At 42.7% G+C, this 25,413-nt stretch overlaps 1 protein-coding gene across 5 annotated transcripts; it reads left to right on the plus strand.

Moving 5' to 3' along the window:
* The first annotated feature begins 5,189 nt into the window (after window positions 1-5,189).
* Window positions 5,190-24,502, plus strand: zcchc2 (zinc finger, CCHC domain containing 2). Of its 5 annotated transcripts, none has more exons than XM_063484332.1 (14): window positions 5,190-6,156; window positions 9,378-9,498; window positions 9,883-9,953; window positions 11,174-11,245; window positions 12,144-12,244; window positions 14,189-14,292; window positions 14,770-14,853; window positions 15,505-15,559; window positions 15,664-15,790; window positions 16,577-16,644; window positions 16,791-16,858; window positions 18,054-18,146; window positions 18,222-19,703; window positions 21,087-24,502. In XM_063484332.1, exons 1-14 carry the CDS (start codon window positions 5,365-5,367, stop codon window positions 21,146-21,148), a joined length of 3,300 nt encoding a protein of 1,099 aa, XP_063340402.1. In that variant the 5' UTR covers window positions 5,190-5,364; the 3' UTR covers window positions 21,149-24,502. The 5 variants fall into 5 exon arrangements, with proteins under 5 accessions (XP_063340402.1, XP_063340404.1, XP_063340403.1 ...); XM_063484334.1 differs by having other exon boundaries at window positions 18,228-19,703; XM_063484333.1 differs by having other exon boundaries at window positions 15,667-15,790.
* The last annotated feature ends 911 nt before the right edge of the window (window positions 24,503-25,413 follow it).

A 25,413-nucleotide genomic window follows, 5' to 3' on the forward strand; every position in this document is an offset into this window, starting at 1 on the left:
CAGAAGTGCAGTTTACCAACCACACGAGCAGCCTCCGCTGGCTTCAGCATCCCAGAACATTCCTGGTGCATAAATGTTGCTGGGATTGCTCAGCGCCTTTCACTGGTTCATGTAATATGATGACTGCGGAGAGCAGCACTGCTACTGGATCCCAACATGTTCAAGTACACTATAGCTTTCTCAGTTAAAAATAATATGATTTTTTTTCAATACATTTTGAGTGGATAAATCTGGAAAGATATTATTTTAGCCATGAAGACACATTATATCCACTTTAGAAAATGCTGACGCCTGCATTCTACACATATTTTACCTACTTCTAACTCATTTCCTTTGAAAGCTTAACAAACAATAAATGTGTCAAAAAAAACCACATCATTTGCAAAAAAGCCACTGCGTCTTACAAAAAGTATTCTCCAAAGACCAAAGACGGCACATGACTCTCTGCCATGATTGAGCAAAGCAGGAGGCAACGTATCAAACAGAAGATACTCATGCCCTAAAGCACGCACTGCTTTACTGTCTATTTTACTAAAAGGTGGGCGTATGTTTGACAAACTAAATATCATTTTTATAATAATTGTGACTTGACACATGGGGATTGTCCCCACAGACTCAACAGGAAAGTGTTTCCTGATGTTAAAGAGCTCCTACATTTCTTTCTCATCGCACTGCTCGACTACATTCATTCAGTTCAGTTCATTCCACTTTTTATAGCGCCAAATCACAACAACAGTCCCTGAAGGCACTTTGTGCTGTAAGGTAAATACCCGAGGGCAATACAGAGAAAACTCCAACAATTAGATTGCTCCCTCTGTTTTAACAGGAAGAAGCCTCCAACAGAAACAGGCTCAGCGAGGGGCGGGGCCATCTGCCGTGACCTGATGGTGGTGAGGGGAGGGAGACAGGACTAAAGACACACTGTGGAAGAGAACTAATGATTAAATGCAAAGTGGAGTATATAAACACAGAGAGTGAAATGAGGAGAGTGAAGAAGAGACAGTGTATTATGGGAAGCTCCCAGTACCTAGTGCAGAATAACTAGGGGTGGATTCAGGGTCAGCAGATCAAACTCTAAGTATGAGCCTTATCAAAAAGAAGAAAGAAGGTACATGTGCTTCACCAGAGCTGATCTAGACAAGCAATTCCACTTCCTCTTCTTGACCTTGTAGAGAAAATTGGATACAAGCCTAAAAAAAGTGAATATTACACCTGATGAATACAAGAAACTTGTAAGATGTTCTTAAATTGAAATAAACTGATGATAACGAATGGAAGCCAGTTTTACACATAAAAAGCTAGCCTTCTACTCGTGCATGCTAATAGCTCAGTAAGTTCTGTACGACAAACACTCGATGCAGGCGTTAACAAATGATAATGACACTTTATAAGTGTAATCAAAACCCAACAGAAACATTAATGTGCTCAAACATGTACAATATTACTCTCAAAACCAACATAAAACTCTGACAGTTGAAATATATCTATTGTCTCTTATTGTTTAGAGAAGAAGTTTTCTCTTTCATTTGTAAGACCCCAAAGCTGGGTCCATCTTTTATTTACAGTCTGTAGTTCTGCTAGACCGCTTCGGTTTTTACCTCATGCTGTCGGCTACATCCTGGCATTAATTTATCTCTATATTCTGAACACTGTCCAAAACATATTTCCTTCGATTTCACAGGTAGATCAGGGAGTAATCCTTCAAATACATTTTGTTCCGTTGGAATTGCAGCCTGATTGGCCCTGTTTATTGTCATGTAACACTTATATGCAGTAACAGACAAAAATAAATATAGATCCAGATGTGAGGTTCTCTGTGATGAGAACTTCACATCTGGATTTAATCTTGTCAGATTAAATGCTTCCTCCTGTTTAAAAGATGAGCAGTACACTTTTAATTTCACTAAAGAATGTTTAGTAAATGAAATTCTCAATATTTATGTCAGGTTTTCCAATAACTTGAGATTCCACAGATGCTGTTTCAATTTCAAGTCACATTTTGGCTTCTTTTCTGCTCAGTTATTGCTTCTATCTACGTAACAGCACGTTTCCTTTTGTGCATTTTCTAGATTTGTGTTAGAACGTGTGTTACAGTTACATGAACTTGATTAGTGCTCTGATTAGGGACTGACCTGAAGATCTGAAGAGTGGAAAACATCCCAGTGAAGTAACATAATGCGATAAGGTTCTGTTCGGACAATGAAGGGGTTAGATTTCATAGGTTCATCTTGTCTGCCCAGAGTGATGACATGTTGGCTCAGGGTAACCTGACATTTTAAACCAATGTTTCTACAGACCTGCTCAACCAGCCACAGCTAGCACAGGTAAAGGTATAAAGACATCAGTGAAAGAGCTCTGTTTGCTAGGCAGCCTTTACAAATACACTGCTTTGCATCTCCTGCTCGTCAAACCAGGTAACATTTTACCAGATCCGATCTTTCCTCTGTCAAAAACCAACAAGCAGCTGATGTCAAAAATAACTGCAGTGACCGAGCAGAACTTTCACTGTCATCTCTTGTTCAAAGATAATTGGTGACTACATCTGAAAACTGCACTTTTCTTCCATGCGATCTATCCCATGACTATCTTAAAAACTGTCCGGCACACACCTTTTCCATCGTTTCCAATTTATTGTGTTGTTGTACAGTGGATACAGTAATTAGAAGTTATTTCAGGGAACAGACATAACTAACAGCGCAACTTAAACATGCCAAGAAACACACAGGGAGACTGGTGCTTTCCAGTAAAGCTGAGGACCTCAACTCTCTGACCCATAATCACAGAGTTTGATGTATGCACTTATGCAGTATATTTAGCTTCTTGTTGTCCTGATGGCTGGTCAGTTTTGGCCAAACCAAACCAACGCCGTGGTAACATCGCATTTTAGACAAGATGCATGCATATCACAGATTAAGTAGTAAATGAAACAACAACCACCATCCTGAGCAGAGATGGGCAGAACAGAGAAGTCCAGGAAAAGAATTAAAGAGTAGCTGGCAATCAATGGACAGCGACTCTGTCCAGGCTTCCTCCTCATAAAGCTACACTGCGTGAGAGCACGTGTGATAAAGAAGTGTTGACAGGTCCTTACCTTTCTCCTTCAGCTGCAACAAGCCAATGATGAATGCAACTCTGCTGGGAGACGCTGAAGAGAGAGGACGCCTGGCTCGGCAGTGACAGTCCTCCTCCTGGTTGGCAGAGGGTGCAGTGGGAGTGTCAGGGCAGCATTTATAAACTGTGGCCAACTCCACCACGGAATATGACAAAACTAAGACCAATGTATATCCAGTGTGGATCTACTCACACACATTTACATGCACGGTGCTATTAGATGTGTGCACTGACCACGGTGTGAAAAAGGCTTACAAGTCTGACTATATAAATGACTCATTTAACATTCAATGTGGAATAAACAACAAATAGTTAATAAACTTAACTGAGCTAAGTGAGAGTAGGAGCCTCATTCAGTGAAGGTTGTTCAGTTAAACAACAGTTTCTCTGAGTCTGAGATAAAGGTGATCAAGTGTTGAGCCATGTAATAAAGCATGGCAGCACTGTGGTTTAACAGCACGCTTTTTTCTGCAGCTGTACAGGAGATGAGTTCAATTAAAGGGTTACAGAAGCTCTGCAGCGAGAGATGAAAAAGCAGCTGCGGCTCATGTTGAATCACTGCAATAAAGTCGCGATCACTGACAAACGGAAATGACACGTTACACTCCGTTTGCTCCTCACAGATCAACCCATGGGAACACTTTGATTTTAGCAAAATTGTCTACAATAACATTTTGATACGTGTTATCAAACCATATACTGTACTTAAAAATTAAGCTGAAGAAAAAGACTCAACTGTGTGTAACAGAGCCAACAGCAGAGCGGGGAAGGTTGAGGTTGCCTTTGCTCAATAAAAAAGTATAATTATGTTTAACATGTTTCTGAGAGAAACTAATGTGTTGTCTCTCTGTAATCTCAGCCCATTATTTCTCAAAAAAAAAAACAGGATTTGATTGAAAATTCACAATAAAATTGTGAAAAGTGCAAAGTGGAGGCTGTTTATAATAGTTGACATAATTTTTTGTAGTATTATTTGTTTTTTTTATTTATGTGTATTCATATGAGCACAGCAGTGAAAAAATAATATGTTATTATAATATATATACCAAACACATTATTAATGAGCTTGAAGTTCAAGATTCATAATACAGCATTAGTTACATGGATGCCACTGTCACACTTTTGTATGGGAGGCGCTGCTGGTAGTTCTGCCACTCTTGTAATTTCCAAATGTTTCCTCCAGAGGGCAGACTTGCCTCAATGAACAGTACTGATGGCTCGCGATCTTTGCTTTAAACTGGAAAATCTGTACAGGAGATATTAACCTTTTAGCATATTTTGCCCCTAAAATAGGGATTGGAACACATTTGGACAGATACAGATTAATTAAAATAAATATTTATCCTTTTGATTGCTGATAAATTTTAAATGTGAGGTGATCCTATATTTTAAATAGAAGTGTTTTAATGAAGTCTTGTTTTCAGCACTTCAATAAAGTTCAATAAAGTTTCATCAGTAAGTGGAATTTAGAAACTAATCATCAGCCTCCATGTTTTACAGAAAGAATTTCTAGTTGGTTCGTTTCACCACAGAGCAGTTTCTCACTTTGCTTCAGTTCTTGTTAAATGTACTTTGACCCAGAGAAGATAGTGGCGTTTCATGTTCATATGTGTGGCTTCTTTTTTGCATCATAAAGCTTTAACCATGGATTTGAGGATGGCACAGCAAACTGTTCACAGACAGTGATTTCTGGAAGTGTTCCTGAGCCCATGCAGTGACCTGTAGTGGAGAACTATTGCTGAAGATCACTCTAAAAATGGGTCTTGAGTATGTCGACTGTGCCCAAGAAAAACTTGCCAAAACATGTCTGCCAACGCTAAACATCTTTTTCTGGCCCCCGATTTAGTTTAGTGTTTCATGCACTACACTAAATCTCACCGAACAAAATTAAGTAGCAGAATACGCTGTTTTGCATTAGAGTAGGCCTATTTGTGTTTGTAATTAGACTTTACATTTGAGTATTTCAAGTCCAGTATTTCATTGTGCCACTGTAACTCCAACACCAGTCGCGCGGTGGCAGCAATGAGCTAACAGTAGTTGCCACACTGCCGTTAATGCAGAGTAGAAGAAGACTGTAACTTCGTGAAAAAGGGCTTCTGTAGTGGCGCCGCGTCAGATGCTTAGCTAATAGTAATAACACGGTAAAACGACGGATATTCGGTTCTCGGTCAGTATTACGAGGCGGTGTTAGGTTGTCAGTAATGTATATTGGTCCGTCGTCTACACTTTGAAGGCTCTCTCGTAGCACTGATAATGCTGAAAATGAAGCTACCGACGAAAACGGGCGAGGAAGGAGGTAACCAAACGGCTAAGAACGATTCATTGGATCGGCCGAAGCACCAACATGTTCTCGGGGCGGCATCTCCCTCCGTGGCGTATGACAAGCTGGGGGACTCGCCCAGACCTCCGGTGCATCCACCACAACTGGACAAGGAGAGCGTCTTTGAGTGGTTCGGCCTGCACCTAAACCCTGCTAAGCGTATCGAGTTCATGTGCGGGCTGTTGCATATGTGCCAACCCCTGGAGCTCCGTTTTTTAGGATCTTACTTGGAGGATCTCGCTAGAAAAGATTACCATGTTTTACGGGACTTTGAGTTTCGAGCAAATAGTCCGAGCGATTTGGGAGTGTTAACGGACGTGGTTGACCCAGTGATCAGGTCTAAACTCCTAGTCTGCCTGTCCCTCCTCGGGTCTGACAGCAGGGAATGTGCTGGAATACTCTTTCGGATACTCAGCCATGTCAACCCGGCCTTGTTCTGCAAAAATTACGACTGCCCGCTCCCTCCATTTAGGGACTCTCACGTTCACTCCCCGTGTCAGGCCGATAATATGTACGGAGGTTCAGAAGAAGACTGCGGCTTCTCTGCAAACGACACAGCCGGAGGACCTCTGGAGCAGATTGCGCTGCTTTTTACTATGGCGTCCCTGCACCCAGCCTTCCACTTCCACCAACGCCAAGTTGTTCGGGAACTGCTCGACAAAATAGAGCTTGCTATGGAGGAGGGAAAGCGTCAACGCCAGCGTAGATTAAACGTCCAAGCAACGGTAATGAGCAACAAACCAACTTTAGCCCATCTAAATCCTAAGCTAGCTTGTTAAACTCGCCCAACTTTAAAACGTGTTCTTTAGCAGAATTGGTTAAAGTGGGGAAAAACGTTAGATACATGTATTTCAAACTACGTAACATGAAAATAATGTCACATACTGGTGGAGTATGCTCAGAGCAAACATTAGTCTCCTAGCATTAGCTGCCATTATACTATGCTATTGCTAACATCAAAGCCAGCCGGTTACCCTGCTGCTAGCTACAGTTTGGGCAGCTGTTACAGCCGCACGCTCAGAGCTGTTTTGTAGCCTGGTGTTTAACTGTATGGGTTACCATCATCTGTCTAACCGGCATTTACAGTGTAAGTCGCTAACAAGCTTATTGGAGGGTAAGTGGTGCCCTTATTAAAGCTATATTCAGATGTAATGCCAAGCGCTCCTCTGACAGCACTAATTCTCAAACAGACCGCTTTCCAAGCGGCTCTGTGCTGTAGCAGGTGTTTGATAAAGAGCCGATCCCCCAACACTCGTGTCTGCCGGTTTTCACCCCAACCACACAGCTGAATATCTATCCATCCATCAAAAAACTCCTTTTATAAGTTAGCTGGTGTGGTCTTAATTTTCTATGAAAGGTGGGATTGGTAACATGTTTTGGCGTCATTTTTTTAAAAAAAAACGCTTTAGAATATATTTAAAAAAATCAAAAGCATGAGTTGGAAATGGACTCCCTGCAAGTGTATCTCATCATCTTATCAGCCGTGTCTTTCCAGGCCAGATAAGATGAGTAGTGTTAACTGGAAGAATTGCATGTTAAAAGAAAGATGCAGAAAGCTTTCACCTGGGGAAGTGTGGTTCAAATCTCATATCAGGCTAAAACTGCATTGAAGTGTTTTTTAAAATCATTTTCAGCTTTCATCTTTGGTTACTTTTTCTGGTGAAAAGGGCTTGGAGTGCTCAACAAATCTAAAACCACATGTCTGATTTGAGGGGTATATCTGCTCACTAGTTCTCTGCTAATGCCTGCGGTAGGTCACGTAAAACCACTTGTCCAAAGCATTTCACATGGAGCAGTGTGGATGTTCCCAAGGTTCCCATTACTGGCACTGCCAATGTAATGCTAATGTACCTGCAAGCTCCACTACATTTTTGACATATTATTGCTGGGGGACCTGATGACACTGTATACAATACCAGACACTGACATATCAGTGGGAGCAGCAGAGATGCAGTGTGAAGTGTTGATCAAAGGACCCCTGCTCCTTTGATCTGTTTTTCCTCCATCTGTTGGCAACAAAAATGGCAAAAAATTGTGTTTTTTTTTTTTTTCTCTTCATTGGATTTTTAAATCTCACCCCTGAACACAACCTCCTATAAAGTGGATAAGGTGTCATTATAACCCAGCCAAGTTAAGTGATTCCTTCATGACATTAATATTAAGTATATTGAGTTACCAATGTATAGCTTTTTTAGCATACCTCCTTGGGCTGTTATCAACACCATTTATGACTGAATTCTTTAAACTAAACTGGCTGCTTTTTGTTTTGTCTAATCTGCTTCCAGATTTGTTGATGTAATTCAAAGATATAACATAGAAGTGCATCACAAAGTTACATACAAAGCCAGGACATTTTGTCTAACTGAATATTATTTTTTTATAAGCAGGTTTACTGTGATATCCACTCTGAATTTTCTTACCTTTCCTCACCAGTTTGTGTTTAAGATTTCAGTGATTTCTCTGTTCTATAAGAGGATCCAAGCAACTCAGTAAGCCTGCTTTGCTTAACAGGCTTCAGTTTGCTCCCCAATGACTGAAAGTGAAATATTAATATCATTTCTGTAGTATTTAGCCGTTTCTTGATGTGAGCATCCTGTAGCTCTGTGTAAATATGGTGGTCCCTCTTGTCTCCAAACAGCAGTTGTTAGTTCATTTGATTCCAATTAGGTACAAACTGTTGATTTCAGTCATTAAACCTGGTTCCACAGGCTTGTGTTATGAGTGGATAAAGTTCAAACCACAGGCTCTGTTGAAGTGTACAGGAGGACATAACATCGGCCCATATTGAGAAAACAGTTTAATAGTTTTGTCAATTAAACGATTGTTTCAGCTTTATTTTATGAATGAACAAAACCTCAGTTAACTAACCTGAAGTCATGTGAGGAATGCAAAGCTCTTCTGTAGCCACTCAAGGGTGAGGACTTCCCACTGGCTCATGAGAAACCCCTCACTCGTTTTGGTCAGCCACTCTAAAGGATCTGAGCTTGCATGTTGCTGCCTAATGCGCACACGTGGGGGATATGTAGCAGTTTACATCAGCAATGCTGTAAATCACCTAAGCAGTCGCTATTCCCCATGTAAGACACTTAATAGAACAAAGTGTGTCTGCAGTTGTTTGGTCATGGGACTTTCTTCGTTTCCAGCCCAGTCACATTATGCTAGTAGCAGCATACGTGTCTCTCTGACTCGAAGGCTTTCTGTTCCACGAGTCCCTGGATGAAGTCATTGTGAGCCAGAACCCTGCCTGATGAAGATGCACTGCTCTTAATAAAATCACTCATGCCCTTTTTAAAGAATAGTCTCTGGACTGTGCCACTGTCAAATGTGGGAAAACACATAGAGAAAGTGAATGGTTTGAAACAAATGGAGGGTTCTGGGGTTTTGTTATGCATACATAATCTCTGTTTCATCCCTTGTGACTGACACACTGTTATGCTTTGCTTGGCCTTCTTGTACCCACAGACGGATGCTGTAGCTTGGATGTTTTCTTTACTATTTGTATTATGTATGCATATGTGCCTTTTTCCCTTTCTTTGCTCAGCATTTCTGTGGGTTCATGTTTCCTGTTGGCTTGTAATTTATCACAGACTAATATTTGCTTTGGGCCGTTGATTTCATTTTGTGTCAGAAGTGAATTATAAAGTCACTACAATTAGACTTACACTCCGTAGAAAAAGCTGATCTCTGTACTCAGAGATCCTGGGATAGTATTCCAATTTTCAGATCCCTTCATTGATCTCCAGCTGTGTATGTGGGAAAAGTAAAACAAACCACTGGTGGTGTTGATTGAACTTTGACCCCCCCCAGCAGTAGTAATTTGCACCGACAGTTGTTTAAATTGAAATGTCATAGCTAACCGTGACTCTTGTGAAATACAGTACTTTATAAGTAGAGCTCAGCTTGCAGTGAATTAGTATGTTTCTAACTTTGAGTGTTTGTTTTCCAGGAGCTGATGGGTCAGAAGGGAGATTACCTGGCCTCTCAAGGGGTTGGGCTAGGAGAGTGTCCAGCCTCCCATCCACCTTGCCAGAGCCGACGGTCCAGCCGCAGGGCAACACAGAGAGAAGGTGAATAGAAAGGGTGCACATACTGAACACGATGGCAATTATCTGCTGCAGGTGCAACTGAGATCTTGGCAGCTTTGATACGTGCCCTGAGTCAGAGTTTCATGAGTAGCTTTTTTCTTCCTTTTTCTTTGCTGTAATGATTTCTAAGGCACTAATGGTTTTTGTTATGTTGGCACTTTGTACAGCCGCAGAGAAGCCAATACACATTTTTCTCTACTTGCTGATTTATTCATGGCAGGTGCTGAAGTGACCCTGATATTGTATGGGCTTAAATAATTCAACAGGCTTTCAATAGACCTGTACTACTGTGTCTGAAGACGGTATTAGCTATGTTGCTGTTTTTACAGAAAAACTGTATCATTAGTGTGTCCTCTGTTTGTGCAGCTGTGCATATCGAGGGAATTGTGCTTAGGGGCATCTGTCGGAAGAGAACGGACAAGGAATACAATTTTGAGGTAGGTAACTGCATACACGCACACTCGGACACCGCTTCAGATCAAGGTCTCTGAAAAGGGCACTTTAAAGATGACCTGTGATGTTAAGTTACAAATCTGAATTTTTACTGTTAACCTTTGAGTAGCTTTGCATGATTCACAGTTCAGAATAAGCCATAGAAGTCTGTTATTGCAATAAATTGTCTTTTTCCTGTCGTTGGAGCCCAAAATGCTTTTGGTCTTTTCCAAATACATGTGTATACAGGCAAAGGGTCATTGGTTGTTTTGCTAACTTGCTGCCTGCCATACTTCTCAGGAGGGTCTGAGCAAGTATGTTTGCCCTTATATTCACCACATCTGATACAGTGACAGAACGTTAAGGCTCCTCATTCTTATAGAAACTTTGTCTTTCTTTCTTTTCTTTTTTTTGTTAGTATACCTGCTCAATAACACATACAGAAACTTGCTTTCTGCTCTGCCACCAACACCCGCAGCTGTGGACTTGATCATGCAAGAAAAATGCAGCTTTTACACGTGCCCCTATTGTTACACACACAGTTATGTGCCTATTATAACGCCCAGATAGTTTCCTGTATTTTCTTTACTTTGTTTGACCTACTTGGCCGTTGCGCTCAGAAAAATCCCATTTTCAATGTTGCATGGCGTGTCAGTGTCACAGCTGGTGACTTTATCCCTTGAGAAGTCTGTTTAGATCTTTATAGAACAAAGTAACCTGATTGTTGCTTATGTGCAGAGAGAGGAAAAAAATCATTAAACAATTGGAGAGGAGACACTAACTGTCCTGTTGGCTTTTCTAAGCTTTGACAGTAAAGCCAACAGCTCTGTTTGGACTGGAATGAGCAGCTGATGCATAAGACACAGACACTCTGACGTATCTTTGTAGTGCACTCATAAACAGAACTTTAACTTTGAATTCTATTCTATCTTTTTGACATGAGCAACTCCTGAGATTAGAAAAGATGTCACACCTCGATTTCTTAGTAGGAGAGTAAGCCAATCTTCCATTTAACACAAGTTTTGTTTTTTCTTGTTTTATTTGAATGGTTTGTTTGTTTTTTCCCCTTATGCTCACAGGTTGATCGCTTTTTTATTCAGTATTGTTGCCCTGCTTGGGTGTCTTTACGCCTTTACTGTGCGGTAAACTTCTAGTGCAGTCCTTCTGTGAGGTGGTTTAGGCACTTGTGGCTTTGCAGTGATGGAGTGTCCTGCTGCTGTTTCAGGTGAAGTGGTCCGACTCCTCTGTCAGCAAAGTGACCAAAACCCATTTTGAGCTGGAGAACTTCCTCCTGAAGGTAATCACAGCAGTAATATTAAATCAGAAGAGCTGCAAAAGTAAATGAACTTTCAGTGTTGTGTTATATTCCTTTATTTGTTGAACTGTTATTTTTTTTTTTAAGATATATAATTAAGACAGTTTTCTGATTGTACAAAGGTTTCGGTCTGAGTGTGTCACTGTGTCATGTGCAGCTAGGTCTGTTTTGTTATAAACGATGCAAAGACGTTGTGGCAAATGGACGAAGCTGTAGGTAACACATTTAATCAGTACAGTTAATTTAGCTGCTTGAATTTCAGGGTCGTGCTGGTGTGCATGCTGGCTCACTGTCAGAACTTTAGCAGACACATCAGCAGAACAAAGTGACTGCAGTGTTATTAGTAAATAGGAAATACACTGATACACTGGTAATTACTGATTTTTTTTTTCTACACTGAGCACTCTCAGCAGTTTGTACTTCAAGCATTTATGTAAATGTTTTTCTTGTGTAACATTTGCACACCAGCTCTGACGGTTGTATCAGGGGAAACTTGCTGAGGATACTGTGGAGTAGTTGTCATTGGCAATCGAACCACTTTCTGATTGGTCTTACCTCCATCAGTAACAGCTGTATGAGTCCAGATGCCAATTTCAAATGTTTGACCAGTTTTTAAAAAAGAAGCATTTTCACAGTGGGAGGTTTCACTAAAGTTTATTCGTTGTTCTGTACGAAACTAATCTGTGCACAGGTGATCAGGATGTACCATCGTATATACATTATGGTAATACAGCTTCAGTCCACGCCATTGAACCCAAAGCTGGTTATTTAGCACAAAAAGGAAGTCGAGCTCTTAAAGACACATAATAAAAACTTGTATGTGCAAGCAATGCTTCAGTGCATCCCACCTGTTGTTCACCTTCCCTCTTTTTCTCTGCAGCTTCCTAAGGATCAGTGTACTGAGTCTTTTGAGAAGAGCATCTTGAGTCTTTTGAACCAGGGGGGCCAGTATGAGAGCAGGGAGGTGGAGAAGAACCTCAGGTAATTTACATTTAACCCACTTGTTCACCTGAAATTTTAAAAAGCTGCGGGACAAATTCTCCTTTTGATCTCTGACTAGATGAGCCAGTTTCTGATGAGGAATATTTATTTTTGTTGAGCATTTTTGTGGTTAGCTTGTGTTAAAATAACTTGTTTCGGCTCCATCTTGTTTGGCGTTTTCTGCCATTCACATATCTGATCACATGGAAACATTGTGGACTGCAGCTTTGACCGAGGACTTGCCGCAGTCGCGACTGTGGTCATTTTGTTCTGTTATTCTGAGTTCTCCAAGGATAAGAGGTCAACATCTGTCTTGCTTTACCCAAAGACGTTCTTCAGCATCATTTCCTGTGTGTAAAAAATCTGACATGCATTCCTACTCCTCACTGTGCCACAGTTTACTTTGAAAACAAGTAAGAAGCTTTGTGGCATTTTGAGGCGCTCAGTAGACTTGAATGGAATGACACCAGGTCAGTGAAGGAACATTGGATGAGATTCTCAGTTTCCTGCTGTTATTTATCTCAGGTGTGTGTGTGTGGGGGGCGGGATGTCACCAGAGATTAAGATGTAGTCACAATATGACGACAAACCATGTGATGAGGAGGGCAGACTGAGAAACCAAAGGGCATGTTAGTGTCAGACTGTAAAGCACACACTGCTCTAATCCTCCTGTTTGACACTAATGGGCCCATATTTTGCAAATTGAACAGCATCGTCTGTCTTTTCTTTATATATCAGTTGAGCCAGTTTAAAATGTAAACAAAAACAATTAGCTAACCATCATTGTATTATTTTGAAAGCTTGAGCTTAAAATAGCTCTGAACAAGCAGCTCCATGGGAATTTTAAGTACCTTCGTTTCCGTCAGTGTGCTGTATGTCAGTTATTGTTGCTGCTGCTACAAACCAGCAGGACAAACTGTAAAACATGACTTCCGGCTGTGTTTGGAGCACCATCACCCCCATCATGTCAGTACTGGAGGGTGGAAAAGGGAGCGGGGGCCCTTGACCTAGAAAGCACAGCTAAACATGATAATCTGTCAAATGGGTCTGACCATTATCTGCAAAGCTTTGGTAAGTGTCCCGGTAATACATGTCAGGCATGCTAAACGGGGCTGGTATTCACTCTTGGTTGAATGGATAGTCAACCATTGAGAGGTTTTTTTGTTGTTTGTTTTTTTTCCTTTCATTTCTGATAACAAACACACACACACACACAAAGTGGGTGTGGCCTCTCCACCAGTTTCATTTAGTACGAAGTGAGACTGTGGAGTGAGTGGGGAAACTGAAACCTATCTGCTTGGACTGTTTTTGTTTGCATCCAAAGTCCGGCCCACATTCAGACTACATCAGTCTGTTTTGTTGCTTGCATTGTGTCTCATCTTGTATAAGGCGAGGCTTAACTGGTGTTGGAGCAAAGCTTTTTGCTTCGCTGTTGGCTACAGTTATGGGCCATTAAAACTTGCACAGTGCACGACAGGTTAAATGTTTATGGACTGGGGGGTTAGTACAATCATTATGAGTACGGGGGCACACAGTGGTGCGGTGATTAGTGTGACTGTGTTAACCCTGGTACAGACTGTACCCAGCCTCTGTGCCTGCTGGAAAAGGATCCATACAGTCCCACAAATTTGAAATTGATAAGCAGAAGAAAGTCCATGGATATTTTTGTGAATTCTTCAAGCCTTTATGATCATGTAATCTAACTGATATATTGTCAGCTCCATCCTATGCATGCAGTTTTTATGTCCTAGTGACTATTTCTATGAATAATCGTTCAGTGCTTCAAAATAACTGCCAAACACGTTCTCAGAGGTGGAATTTGTGTTCAGAGTAATGGTGTCATTCTGAAGTCTAAATTTAGCTCAGCAGCCTTGGGTATTTGTTTTTGTTTGTTAATGAACAGAGTTTGACTCATGTTGTCTCTCTGCCTGTTCTCACCTGTAGAGAGAGGTTCCTGTCTGCGCCTCCACTGTTCAGGCAGACCAGAAAGGTCTGCAGCTTCTTCAACTGTGATTCCAGTTACGCTGCTAAACCTACTTGTAGCAGATGTGAGTATAAGGCCAAGATACTCAGAAGATATTCATGTTAGATCATGCAATTGTCTGAAAGGTTAGCTGTTAATTAATACTAAGCTGCAGCATCATCCTGCAGAAGATTCAGTGGTCTCACCTCCTCTCACTGAAACACGCATGTCCACCAACATAATGTCCTCTGGTCCTTTGAGAGGGAGCACAGTCACTCCACAGCAGTTCAGGTTCATGTATGTAGCCTTACAATAGCCAGAGAAAGCAACAATAACTATTTTGTGTGATCTTGTATTTATTGATTTTATATTTTGAACCTCTCTGGCTTCCTGTTTAGTTCATTTTCTTTATTTATGTAATGAAAGTAATAAAATGCTACAGATGTGCAGTTTTTGGTCTTGAGTGATCAGACATATGGAACAAAGTGGTTTTCCTTCATCACTTGTGCTTTAATTCCTGGGTTTTCACCTTTTCTGTGTTTTGGGGGGGTTTTTTGAACAGGCAACTGTCAGCTGGGCACAGCCTACCAGGGAGACTGCTCCGATGCCTCCAGTCAGGAGGAAGGTGAGAAGAAGCAACTTTCAGGTCCGCGCTTTTTTCTGTTTTGTTTTGTTTTTGTTTTTTTATGATACTGGTGGCAGTGCAGAATGATGAGGGGAGAAGTGCATGGACGTTTGTATAAATCGCTGATTGAGAAGTGATTGTGGGCACTGACAAAACAAAGGCATGGCCAGCTAACCAGGCCTGCTGCCCGAGTCTTACTAGTGTTTATTTTTGGAGGTCAGTCGGAAAAGCTGAGTCTGTTTCAAATCCTCATATTTCACAGCTATATTTGCCCCATCATGTGCTGGACTGAGATCAGCACGGGCAGCAGTCAGCACGGCCTCGTCCTGCTCATACTTTATATAAAGCTTGTTAATCCTTTGCTTTCTCCAAAGAACAGTTTGATTTTTCAGACACAGAGAGATGGGGTATCTCTTTCCACCTGTAAAAAAAATGATGTATTAAATGAATTTTGAATCTTTGGTCCTACAGCCACTGCTAACAGTACACATGAATCGCTTCTCCTTTGTCAGAATGTAATCGAACTTACACAGTGCACTGTGCTTCACCCTAGTTGTGCTCAAGCTCACATTTGTCATTTGATGGGTAATAATGTGTGAATTGTAATGAACAATGAGTTGGATGAGCGCCTCCATCATTGACTTTTTCTTTTTTAAACCCTGTGAAATCTAGAGTCGTATCTACAGGGACACAAGAAAAAGCACGGGTCCAAGAGTCCATGTCAGCTGTGAGTATAATCTCTGCTTCACCACTATTTTTGTCTCCAGAATTGAAAAAACTGTTAGTGAAGCAGAAAAAAAAGTATTAACCAAAAACACGTGTTCCTCTCAGCAGTCTGTCGGGTGCCAAAGGCTCCCAGGTGGACCCTCGCAGGGGAGGACACGCTGCAGAGCTCAATGGGCCTGCAGAGAGGAGAAAGAAGAGCTGCGCACCACGAAGTAGCCAGGAAGCCGAGCAGGTCGGGTTATTTTCCAGTCTGTCTTTTTCTTGCGTATACAGAAACATGTTTTGATTAAAGAAGCTCTTACTCGTGCTCAGCAGTACTTCAGCGTGCCACTGAGACACAGCAGTCATATGATTGGTAACACTGGCACGAGTATTGTAGAAATGGTAGCTTGCTGTGCTGCAATCTGCTCCTTTTGTGCAGCAGGTAAGCTCATTGCTGCACCAGCCGCTATCAAAAGCAGCTCCTTTACATGAATGCACCTTGGTTCAGTCCTGTGAGTAAAGCTCAGGAGCACAGTTCAAAGTGAGCACCATTTCACCAACACTCAGTTAATCATTATGGGCTGCAGACGTTTGAAGGCTGCTATGATTGCATTAACCCAGCTGCTCCTGTGTCTCTGATTGGACGTGCCATGTGAAGGGGAGTGCTCTGTGCTATCTCACTAACATGCTCAAACACTGTAAGAGGTGGAGGACAATCTGCTGACAAAGCACATTCTTCATCTCACTCATAACCAATTTATTTCAGAGCCCTGGATGGGATTCTTTTCTCAGTGTAAACTGCTGTTACAGAGGGTTGTTTTTCTTTATTTCTTTGCCTTTCAAATCATCATCTGTTACTTTTTGTTTTTGTTGTTGTTTTTTTTAACTCATGCTCCAGCTCTGTGTAGTATTTGTGTAAATTGGTAGGGATTCCCTAATACGCTGTTAGCTGAACAGCTGAAAGTGATTAATGGCAAATCGAGTCATTCCAGGGGAGCTGTGAGCTGCATGTTAATGACTCCTCGCTTTCTTACAGCACCAGGACACAGACAAGAGAAGCCACCCATCCACCAAAACCAAGAGCAGAGTGCTGCCCACAGAAGGGTATGTCTGCTTCACAAGCTTACCCTGTGTGACACACGTTTGAGCAGTCATTAGACTCTGGCTCTGTCAGTCTGTGCGTTAGTGTACAGTGTACTGCAGCTGTGTTAACATGAATCCTCTGGTCTCCCATGTGTTCCTGTTTTCAGAGAGAAGGTGAAGTGCAAGTCTGTTACCTTTGTGTCCAACGGGTGTTTGGTGGCAGCCCCGAGGAAAGGTAAGCGGCTGCTAGCAGGAGGCAGTGTACTTCAACAGGACGGTGCTTTGTTGAATGCTTTTGAAGGAGCTCCTTTAAGCTCCTGAGTCCATCAGAGCAGTGTTGCCAACTTAGCGACCTTTTTTTTTTTTTTTTTTCTAAAAAGCGACTAGCGACAAATCTGGCGACTTTTGTTGGTGTTATTAGTCAGACTTACGACCACTTTTTGACGTGAAAGCACGTATCGCTGTTACTCTCAACAAGCAGCGTGCCGCTTGTGCCAAAGCGCTCACAGGCGGCGGATCGTTCTCACGTAGCAGTCGCCCCCAGCTGCGGTCAGAGCAGGAGATGCTGACGCCTACGTGCCCAAACTGCAAATGAATCGCGCATGAGCGAAGCCGCTGCTCCCGCACTGACTGTAACGCAGTCAGTTCTTGTTTTACTCTTACTTTTTGTGGATCAGAAGGTTTAAAACTACTTAAAAACACACACACAAAGTAACTCTGCCAGAGTGCCTATTTCAGGTCACTTTTGCCGGTACCAAGCCTGGATGAAGGAGGTGGGTTGGAATTGTGACATTAAAAAAAACAATAATTTTTAAAAGAATTTCATTTGTAGTTCTAAATATATTCTAAATGCATTTAGGGTGGTTTTTTTTGTTTGTTTTGTTTTTTTTTTTTTAACATAAGCATGACCAGTTATGCAAATTAGGCGATGACCTCATTTAGCAACTTTTAGGATAGCCAATAGCTGTTTTCCTTACTGACGAGTTGGCAACACTGTATCAGAGGCTGTCCTTCTCTCTGACATGTTCAGGCTTGTCTCGCTTGTTGTGCGCACTGGGAATGTGAACACATGGTATTGCTATAGCAATGATACTGCGATATAACATCTTTATGTTGCCTAATAATTTTTCTGTATTATCATGGGCGTTATCATGTGACATGGCCCTAGTGGTTGCTTGCATGGTATGGTGTTAGTAGACAGTAAATGAAGGTATAGTTCCAGGAAATGACTGATAATAACGCCGTCTCTTATTGGCTGGAATTACTCATGAATTGCAGCTGAAGCAGAGTCTCAGTCACTAGTTTATAAACTCATCAGTAAATCTTGTCTTATCGTAAAGGACACGTTAACAGTCGTGCTGTGTTTCGTGTTGCATACACACTAGATGGACGCTGGCTGTCTTTTGTTTTGACACACATTGTTGTTGCAGATGGCGGTTCATCATCAGAAAGCTGCAGCTCCCCATCCAGCCCACAGCACCGAGGACCAGAGAGCCTGGAAAGTGAGGATGAACACAACAAAGGTAAAACTATCACACGCCCTTTTTCTAAATAAAGCCACTGTAAAGATAAGCAATGACATTGCTGTCCTCTGTCAGATACAGATAGCCCCTGTGATGACCTCTGTAAAGGACCAGGCTCTGACATGTTCTTCACCGGCCAGACTGATTCTGCTGTGCTGGCGGAGGCCTCCTTTAGCAGCCTGGAGGGGAGAGCAGACTTCCCCCATATTTCCTTCATGCATAATGTGAGCTACATACTCCCCAATGGAGCTGCGGATGCTGGGCTCCCATTGGGTTCACTTCCTGGCCAGAGCATGGTTCCAGAGGGAAAGCCCTCATCAGGGCCGCTAATGATTCCGATGCCCACACTGCCTCCAGCCGTCTCTGGAATTGTGGACGACCCGGAGAAGAGGGATGTTGTCCAAACCTTTGGGATTCCACCTACTGGACTGCATCCTGCAGGAACTTCTGCTATGCAGCCCTTGATCCAGGGCTTCAAAACGGCTTTGTCTCACTGCCAGGGTGGCACTGACGGAGCGCCGGGGAGTGGATCTTCACCTGCTGCACCGCTGGTTTCACACCAGGGTCCAATCAGACCCATCAGCGTCATGTCTTCTCCGATACTAACCTGCCAAGACCCAGCCAACATCAGCCCGGGCCTGGCCTCTTCTCTACCACATGTGGAGACATCGCAAAGCAAGCGCCCAGGCTTACCGTCTGCCCTGCCTTCTCCCTACACCCTGCCCCCCGTCCCAATGCCAACTCTGGGGGCACCCGTGGCCCCTGCTCCATCCCCTGGACAAGTACAAGCTGCTGTTCCACCAGCTGTGCCCACGCACACCCCTGGACCTGCCCCGAGCTCTAGCCCAGCACTTACACACAGCACGGCACACAGCGACTGTACATCCTACAGTAACAGCAGCGCTTCCAGTGGAAGCACCCCGGTCGCTCCTGGTAGCCCTCTCACTCTCCAGCAGACCCAGCAGCCAGCAGCACCGCAGCAGCAGCTGCCAATGGGCTGCGGGACGTGTGGCTGTCACAATAACTGCGGCAGCCGAAGCAGCAGTGTGAGCGTCGCCTCGGGTCAGACACCTTTATTCTTCCCTGGCCACCAGATGGCAGCAGCGCACCAGATGTTCAGTGTTCCTCCACCGCTCTTCCAGATCACAAGCCTGTGCAATAGCAGCTACCTCACCCAGGCTCACCCTCCTCACCAGGCCAACGGACCCACCTCCCTCCCCCCTTACTTCCCCAGCGCTCCTCCAGCACATCCACCCCCTTACCTTAACACTCACGCCCAAAGTCATGCAGAGGTACCATCGCACATGCTGGCCACGCAGGCTACAGCAGTGGTAGCCGCCGCCAGCTACAGCCTCCAGCAGCCGATGGCTCCAAACACATCGTTCTGCCACCATGTCTACCAGCATGTGTACCCTCCCCTGGGGATGCTGCCTCCCTCTCTGTTGGGGGGAGGTGGCGTCAATAAGAAGAACGGGAACGTGTCCTGTTATAACTGCGGTGTGAGCGGCCACTTTGCTCACGAATGCAACCAGCCCTCCATTGACTCCACACAACAAGGTAATGCAGCTACACCCAACACTTTTGCAAATCTATCTTTCAGCAAAGACTAGAAGGCAGCGCTGATCCTCCACATGAAGTATATTTGTAACTGTCTTTACTCAGCTGTGCATGGTTCACAACATGTGCTTTCAGATATGGTCAGGAGAATCTGCGTCTGTCACATTATTGTAGTGAGATGCAGCATGTGTGCAGACCCTACAAGTGTGTGAAACACCGCAGTGTCACCTCCTACATTAAAATGAAAGTAATGGCTGAATACAAACAAGTACAGTTATCAGCCATAAAAGGCTGATGGCGGCATGCACGCCAAAGTTTGTGTACGCAATTACTCGAGAATGAGGTGGTGTGGGATTTCTCACTGATACTGTGGGTCCAAGTACTCTTGGACGAATTCAAATCTCAGTGACCTTGACCTCAAGGTCAAAGGTCAAGTTTTCTGAAGGTATTTTGAATGCGTTAACACAAACGAGGCAGTGTAGGATTTTTGTTCATCTGCACTTTTGCCTTGATGTTTCCACAGGAGCAGGTTTGGTTAGGACAGGCTGATGGCAACTAGGGCTGCAACTAAAGATTATTTTGGTAGTCGACTAACCTCCACTTCCTGTGGGTAAACCTCATGTTCTCTGCCCACTTATGAATATCGCCCCGTTGTCTCTTCCCACGGAAAATTAATGACTCAGGAAACACATGAATTAAAAAATGATCAAATGTATTTTTACCGTTACTCAACAGGACCATCAAAATACAAGTGAAATAAATAAAAGGGATCAACATGGACCCATTCAGAGTTGGCGTCACAGCTCCAGGGTGCCGGTGTTTGAAATACTCGTGCACTGCAGTGATGCTGTTGTGGAATGAAAGCTCGGCATTTAACTTTGTTTTCTGTGATACGCTTTCTTTTTTTTCCACAATCCAAGTTTCCATTTGCTTCCATCCTCCTGTTTTGCCGTTAGCGCTGCTGTGTTCTTCTGCATTAGTGTGTCTGCAGTCTTGGCAGGTGATATAGGCGATACTGCCCGCACAGCTTCCTGTAGTGTGTTGCACATTTACGCTGTATTGGTATAAATCACACTACTGTATACAAATCTATAATCTTCAGTATTACCAGCCTCGCACTTTATGGCTGTGATTGGTCTTAAACAGGTTAACGTGTTTGGAAACAGTTGCAGTTGTCCTTCCTCACTGGTAGAGTAATGTAGTGCACAAAATAAACGTGTGTGTGGGCCGTAGGTTTTGTCGAACCACAGTCATAACACAAACCTGAAGCGCGGGCCTTTTCTCTGTTTATTCATGCTCGGCATCATTGAACACTGTTGGTCCTGACATGTCATGTAGTCGTGCTGTGATGAACCACTGCGAGCTGATGTTTGTGTGTCACAGGTGGGTTCCGGTTAAAGTACGCACCGTCCCACATCTCAGACGGCCCTGACAACGCTGACTGAAGAACACGAGGAGGATGGAGGAAGTTCCTGCGACCTCGTTTCCATAGCGGCAGCCTCTTCCCTGGGAGCTGTTTGTGAGCAGCGTGATTAAGCTTCTGTGTTCGCCACCACATCCTCTGAACAGGACCGACCTGCCAAGGGCTCCGTGGACAAAACCTGAGTACTCGTGCCTGGAAAAAAATCTTCATCCCGTGGGGATTACTCATTGCACACGCAAACTGTCCATGTGACTCGAAGCCCCACCCCCTTTCAGTTGGTTTTTGATATTTTTGCACTGAGGGTCAGAAATGATTAACTTATTAATTCTTAGGAAGTGAAAGCTATTTTGAGGATATTTAGTTTTAACATTAAACGGAGCCTTCGGTCTCGACTGGGAGCTTCTTAAACACTTCTTTGTAAGAGAGAGCGTATTTATGCCTTTTCTTAACTGTTCACGATTTTATTGTACAGCAGTTTTCAAAGACTACGAATCAAAGATGGATTTTGTTTTCAATTTTGCTGTAAGGTTTTTGAATGTATGTTTAAAGAGGAACCTGATTCAGAGTGGACGGATCTCACGCATTTTTGCCACTTGGTGTGTTTTTAGTTGAAGGGTAATTGCTGCTGCTTTGTAATTTAATTTTCTTATTGTTTTCCATTTTTTAAAAGTTATTTTATTTGGTCAGATGCACTATAGAGAAGCAGGAGCCACTACAACATTCTGCACCGGATACACGTTCATGTAAACATTTTATTGGTGTTCATTTGAAATCTGCATGAATTGGCAAACTAATGAGCATTTTGTGTAAAACGTTGTTTCAGGTGTAGAACCAATTTTTATGGCTAACAGTGGAAAAAGTTGAAGCGACATACTGTAGAAATAAAACTGAGATTCCAGGTAATGAGTCAGACCAGTTCTGTTCCAGACAGCACGTTTGGTCCTCACCATGTTGCTCTGATTTATTTATTTTTCTCTTTAAAAAAAACCTTAAACCTTTGTAGCTTTTTCCTTTTAGCGTCCGTGCTCGGAGGCTCCATTGTGCATCAAACTGAGAAGCACAACGTGCTGGCTCGTCGTGTCAGAAAGGCAAACATCTTCAGTTTAGTTCATATCCAAGCCCCCTCCAACATTTTTGCATCAATTAGTATTAAAGTTTAGGCCACTTGCATTATTGGGAAACATCCTGTACTCTCTGACTGCTGTAACCATGTTCAAGTTTGGCCAACTTTAGCTACCGTGTGTTGCCCAAACATGGTCGAGCAGCAGAAGTGTTGGCTCAATGCCTCGGGCCCCTTCTCCAGCGTTACCTGGGCCAGTGTATTTACAGCAACTACTGGTCTAAGGTGGGTCCAGTTTAATAGTTTGGCCTGTTGGAATCATCATTGATCTGGGAAGCTCCAGACCAATTATCAGTGGAGTGTTTGAAAGGCAAAACTCGTCTTCTTTCAACCAAAGTTAGCCTTTAATTTGATCTACTAAAAGGTGCAAAGTGTCATACAGCGTTTCCATGAAGCATTCGTGCTGTTGGCAGAAGCTGTAACATGGAAACTGATTTGTAACTGTAACCACTGTAACTCCAGTGGATCTCAACACTGTCACAGACGACACCTGACACTTTCTGGATTCAACTGAATCAATTGAAAAGATGTATAGTTTTGATTTCTGAATATTTTAAGGTGGACTTTAGAGTTATTTTGATGTGGAAAAGCAGAACAGCAGATTTAAAGCGATAAATATTCTCCTGAGGTTTTTGTGACACCGATTAAAGAAGGCAAGGTGTGAATATGGAGCCCCAAAGTGGTTGAGAGTACATCAATTAATTGTTGATCATGTAGAATATAAGTGTAATTAAAGGTGGCTTAATTCATAACCCAATGTTAGAGTTTTTAAGGAGGATCTAAGATTTTTCTTTTTTAGTTCATAATGGAATTTGTCTGTCGCTGTTCCCTTATGTTTTAGCTGATAACTACAACTTACCCTGTGGCGTAGACGGTGTACACAGTGGGCCGAGCCACTGTGATATCACCCACTGGTTAGTGACGTTTGTTACCGGGCCTCGAACTGGCAGGTGAGGAGAATCTGTGACACGGCTTGATGACCTGTCGGTGACACGTCACAACTGAGGAAGACTCGATAACCATAGTGGTCGCCCCCTGATGGCCACTGAAAATAATACTGCACGTTTAAGGGACTGGCTTCACTTTTCACATCAGTCTTTACTGTCTGTCCCTGCAAGCAAACTGCTGCCCACATTAGTCAGTCAGCACAGCTTAGAGTAACTAATGCTGAATCTAGCTGCTAGTGTAATATTCCTTCAGAGCACTGACAACTTAGATAAGGTTATAATCTAGTTTTCTGTTTAGCTAACATTAGCTTATTAACCAGTGACGTCTGAAGCCTTTTGAGCAGCTATTCAGAAGCTGGGCAGCTTAACTGCCTCGGTGTGAGCAGCACGAGTTGCCTTGTAAAACAAACTTGGTTCTAAATAATCAGAGTAGGGTGTTCCCACATTTCTGTTGAATACCTTCAGCACTATTGCTGTTCTTGCTCCAAGCAGCTAACTGGCTATAGTTGAAAGCAGTTGATGAGCTTGCTTTGACACATTTTAATATTAGAATTTTAAATGCAGTTTGACAAAAAAGATAATTCCCACCTTTTTTTTGGGTTCCATATGTAACATTTATTTAAGCAATTAAGTTGTCAGTACAAATTAAATTAGATCAGTTCGAGAACACTCGTCGCTAACACAAATGTAGGATTGTTTTATTTATTAATAAAGACGTTGAAGTTTCTAGTCGCCATTTGATGCACTAAGGCTGTTCATTGGTTGTTTTCAGAGCTTTGTGGATATGGTGCTTGTTTTTGTGCCGCGTCTGTCCTCCATTATTGCTCAGCCTGCTGTCAGTGCATTAGTTGATCTATGCATATATGTTTGGGTCCCCCCCCCCCCCCGATGTTTTAAATTGGGTGACAAGAGAAGCAAGTGGTGGAGACGACAAGATATTTTATGTAAAACTGCTAAAGAGATGCACAAAAACAAACAAAACTGTAGATGGGCTTTATTCATGTTTCCCTTTGAAGTTCTTCCTTTTCATTCAAGACTTGACGATCCCACTACTCTGGATCACAAGCAGTGAGAAGATGTGGATCAGACTGAGTGGATGAAGAAGAGGGGAGTCGTGTGTATATACTGAGGACACCAAATAAACCCAAGTTTCATTTTATTGACCTTTGAATGGTTGGAAAAATGCTGTACTGTTCATCAATGTTTACTGTACTCTTTGATATCTACACACCAGAAAGGTCAAATATTTCTAGAGTGGAATTTGGATTTTATGCAAATTGTTCCTGTTTTTTTTCTGTAATTAAAAGCAATAAATAAATTAAAATGTGTCCGTCTGTCCTTTAGATTTGGTGTTCCAACATGTCTGAAGGCTGCGGCCTGTATTTGGCTGTGCACATTAAGATGCACCGTTTAGATTCCTGGTTGGGTAAATGACCAGCCATGAAAACAAGATATTATCAAGATCAACTCCAGCTTTTACTGTGACAAGACGAGATTACCCTGACATCTGCAATCAGTCTCTTTGTGGTTAAACATACAGCTTTGTCAACATTTTAGCTTCTATACAGCTAACTAGCTCGATAGTTTGAAAGTAGCAGTGAATGCTAGCAGGCTAACTCTGTTAAAAGGAAAAGGTGGGCCTGACTGCCCATTGGATGGTTGTCTTTAAGAAGTTTTAGTTGGTAAGCAAAAAGTTGCTGGTTTGATTCCAGCTAGCGGCACAAATTACTTTTGGGATTCATCAGGAAGGAACTGTGCCAAATCAGGCACAGGGAACGCCAAAACACTTCTATACATTCAATTTCTAGACCTGGAAACTATGCCCATCTTTTATATACAGTCTATTATCTTAATGACCTTGTAGTACCATATCACCCTATTAAAGCACTTCACTCTCACACTGCAGGCTTACTTGTTGTTTCTAGAGTATTTAAAAGTAGAATGGGAGGCAGAGCCTTCAGTTTTCAGGCCCCTCTTCTGTGGAACCAGCTTCCAGTTTGGATTCAGGAGACAGACACTATCTCTACTTTTAAGATTAGGCTTCAAACTTTCCTTTTTGCTAAAGCATATAGTTAGAGCTGGACCAGGTGACCCTGAATCCTCCCTTAGTTATGCTGCAATAGGTGTAGGCTGCCGGGGGATTCCCGGAGTTTTTCCTTTCCAGTCACCTTTCTCACTCACTATGTGTTAATAGACCTCTCTGCATTGAATCATACCTGT

The sequence above is a fragment of the Pelmatolapia mariae genome, linkage group LG9, assembly GCF_036321145.2.
Source record: "Pelmatolapia mariae isolate MD_Pm_ZW linkage group LG9, Pm_UMD_F_2, whole genome shotgun sequence".
Lineage (NCBI taxonomy): Eukaryota > Metazoa > Chordata > Actinopteri > Cichliformes > Cichlidae > Pelmatolapia > Pelmatolapia mariae.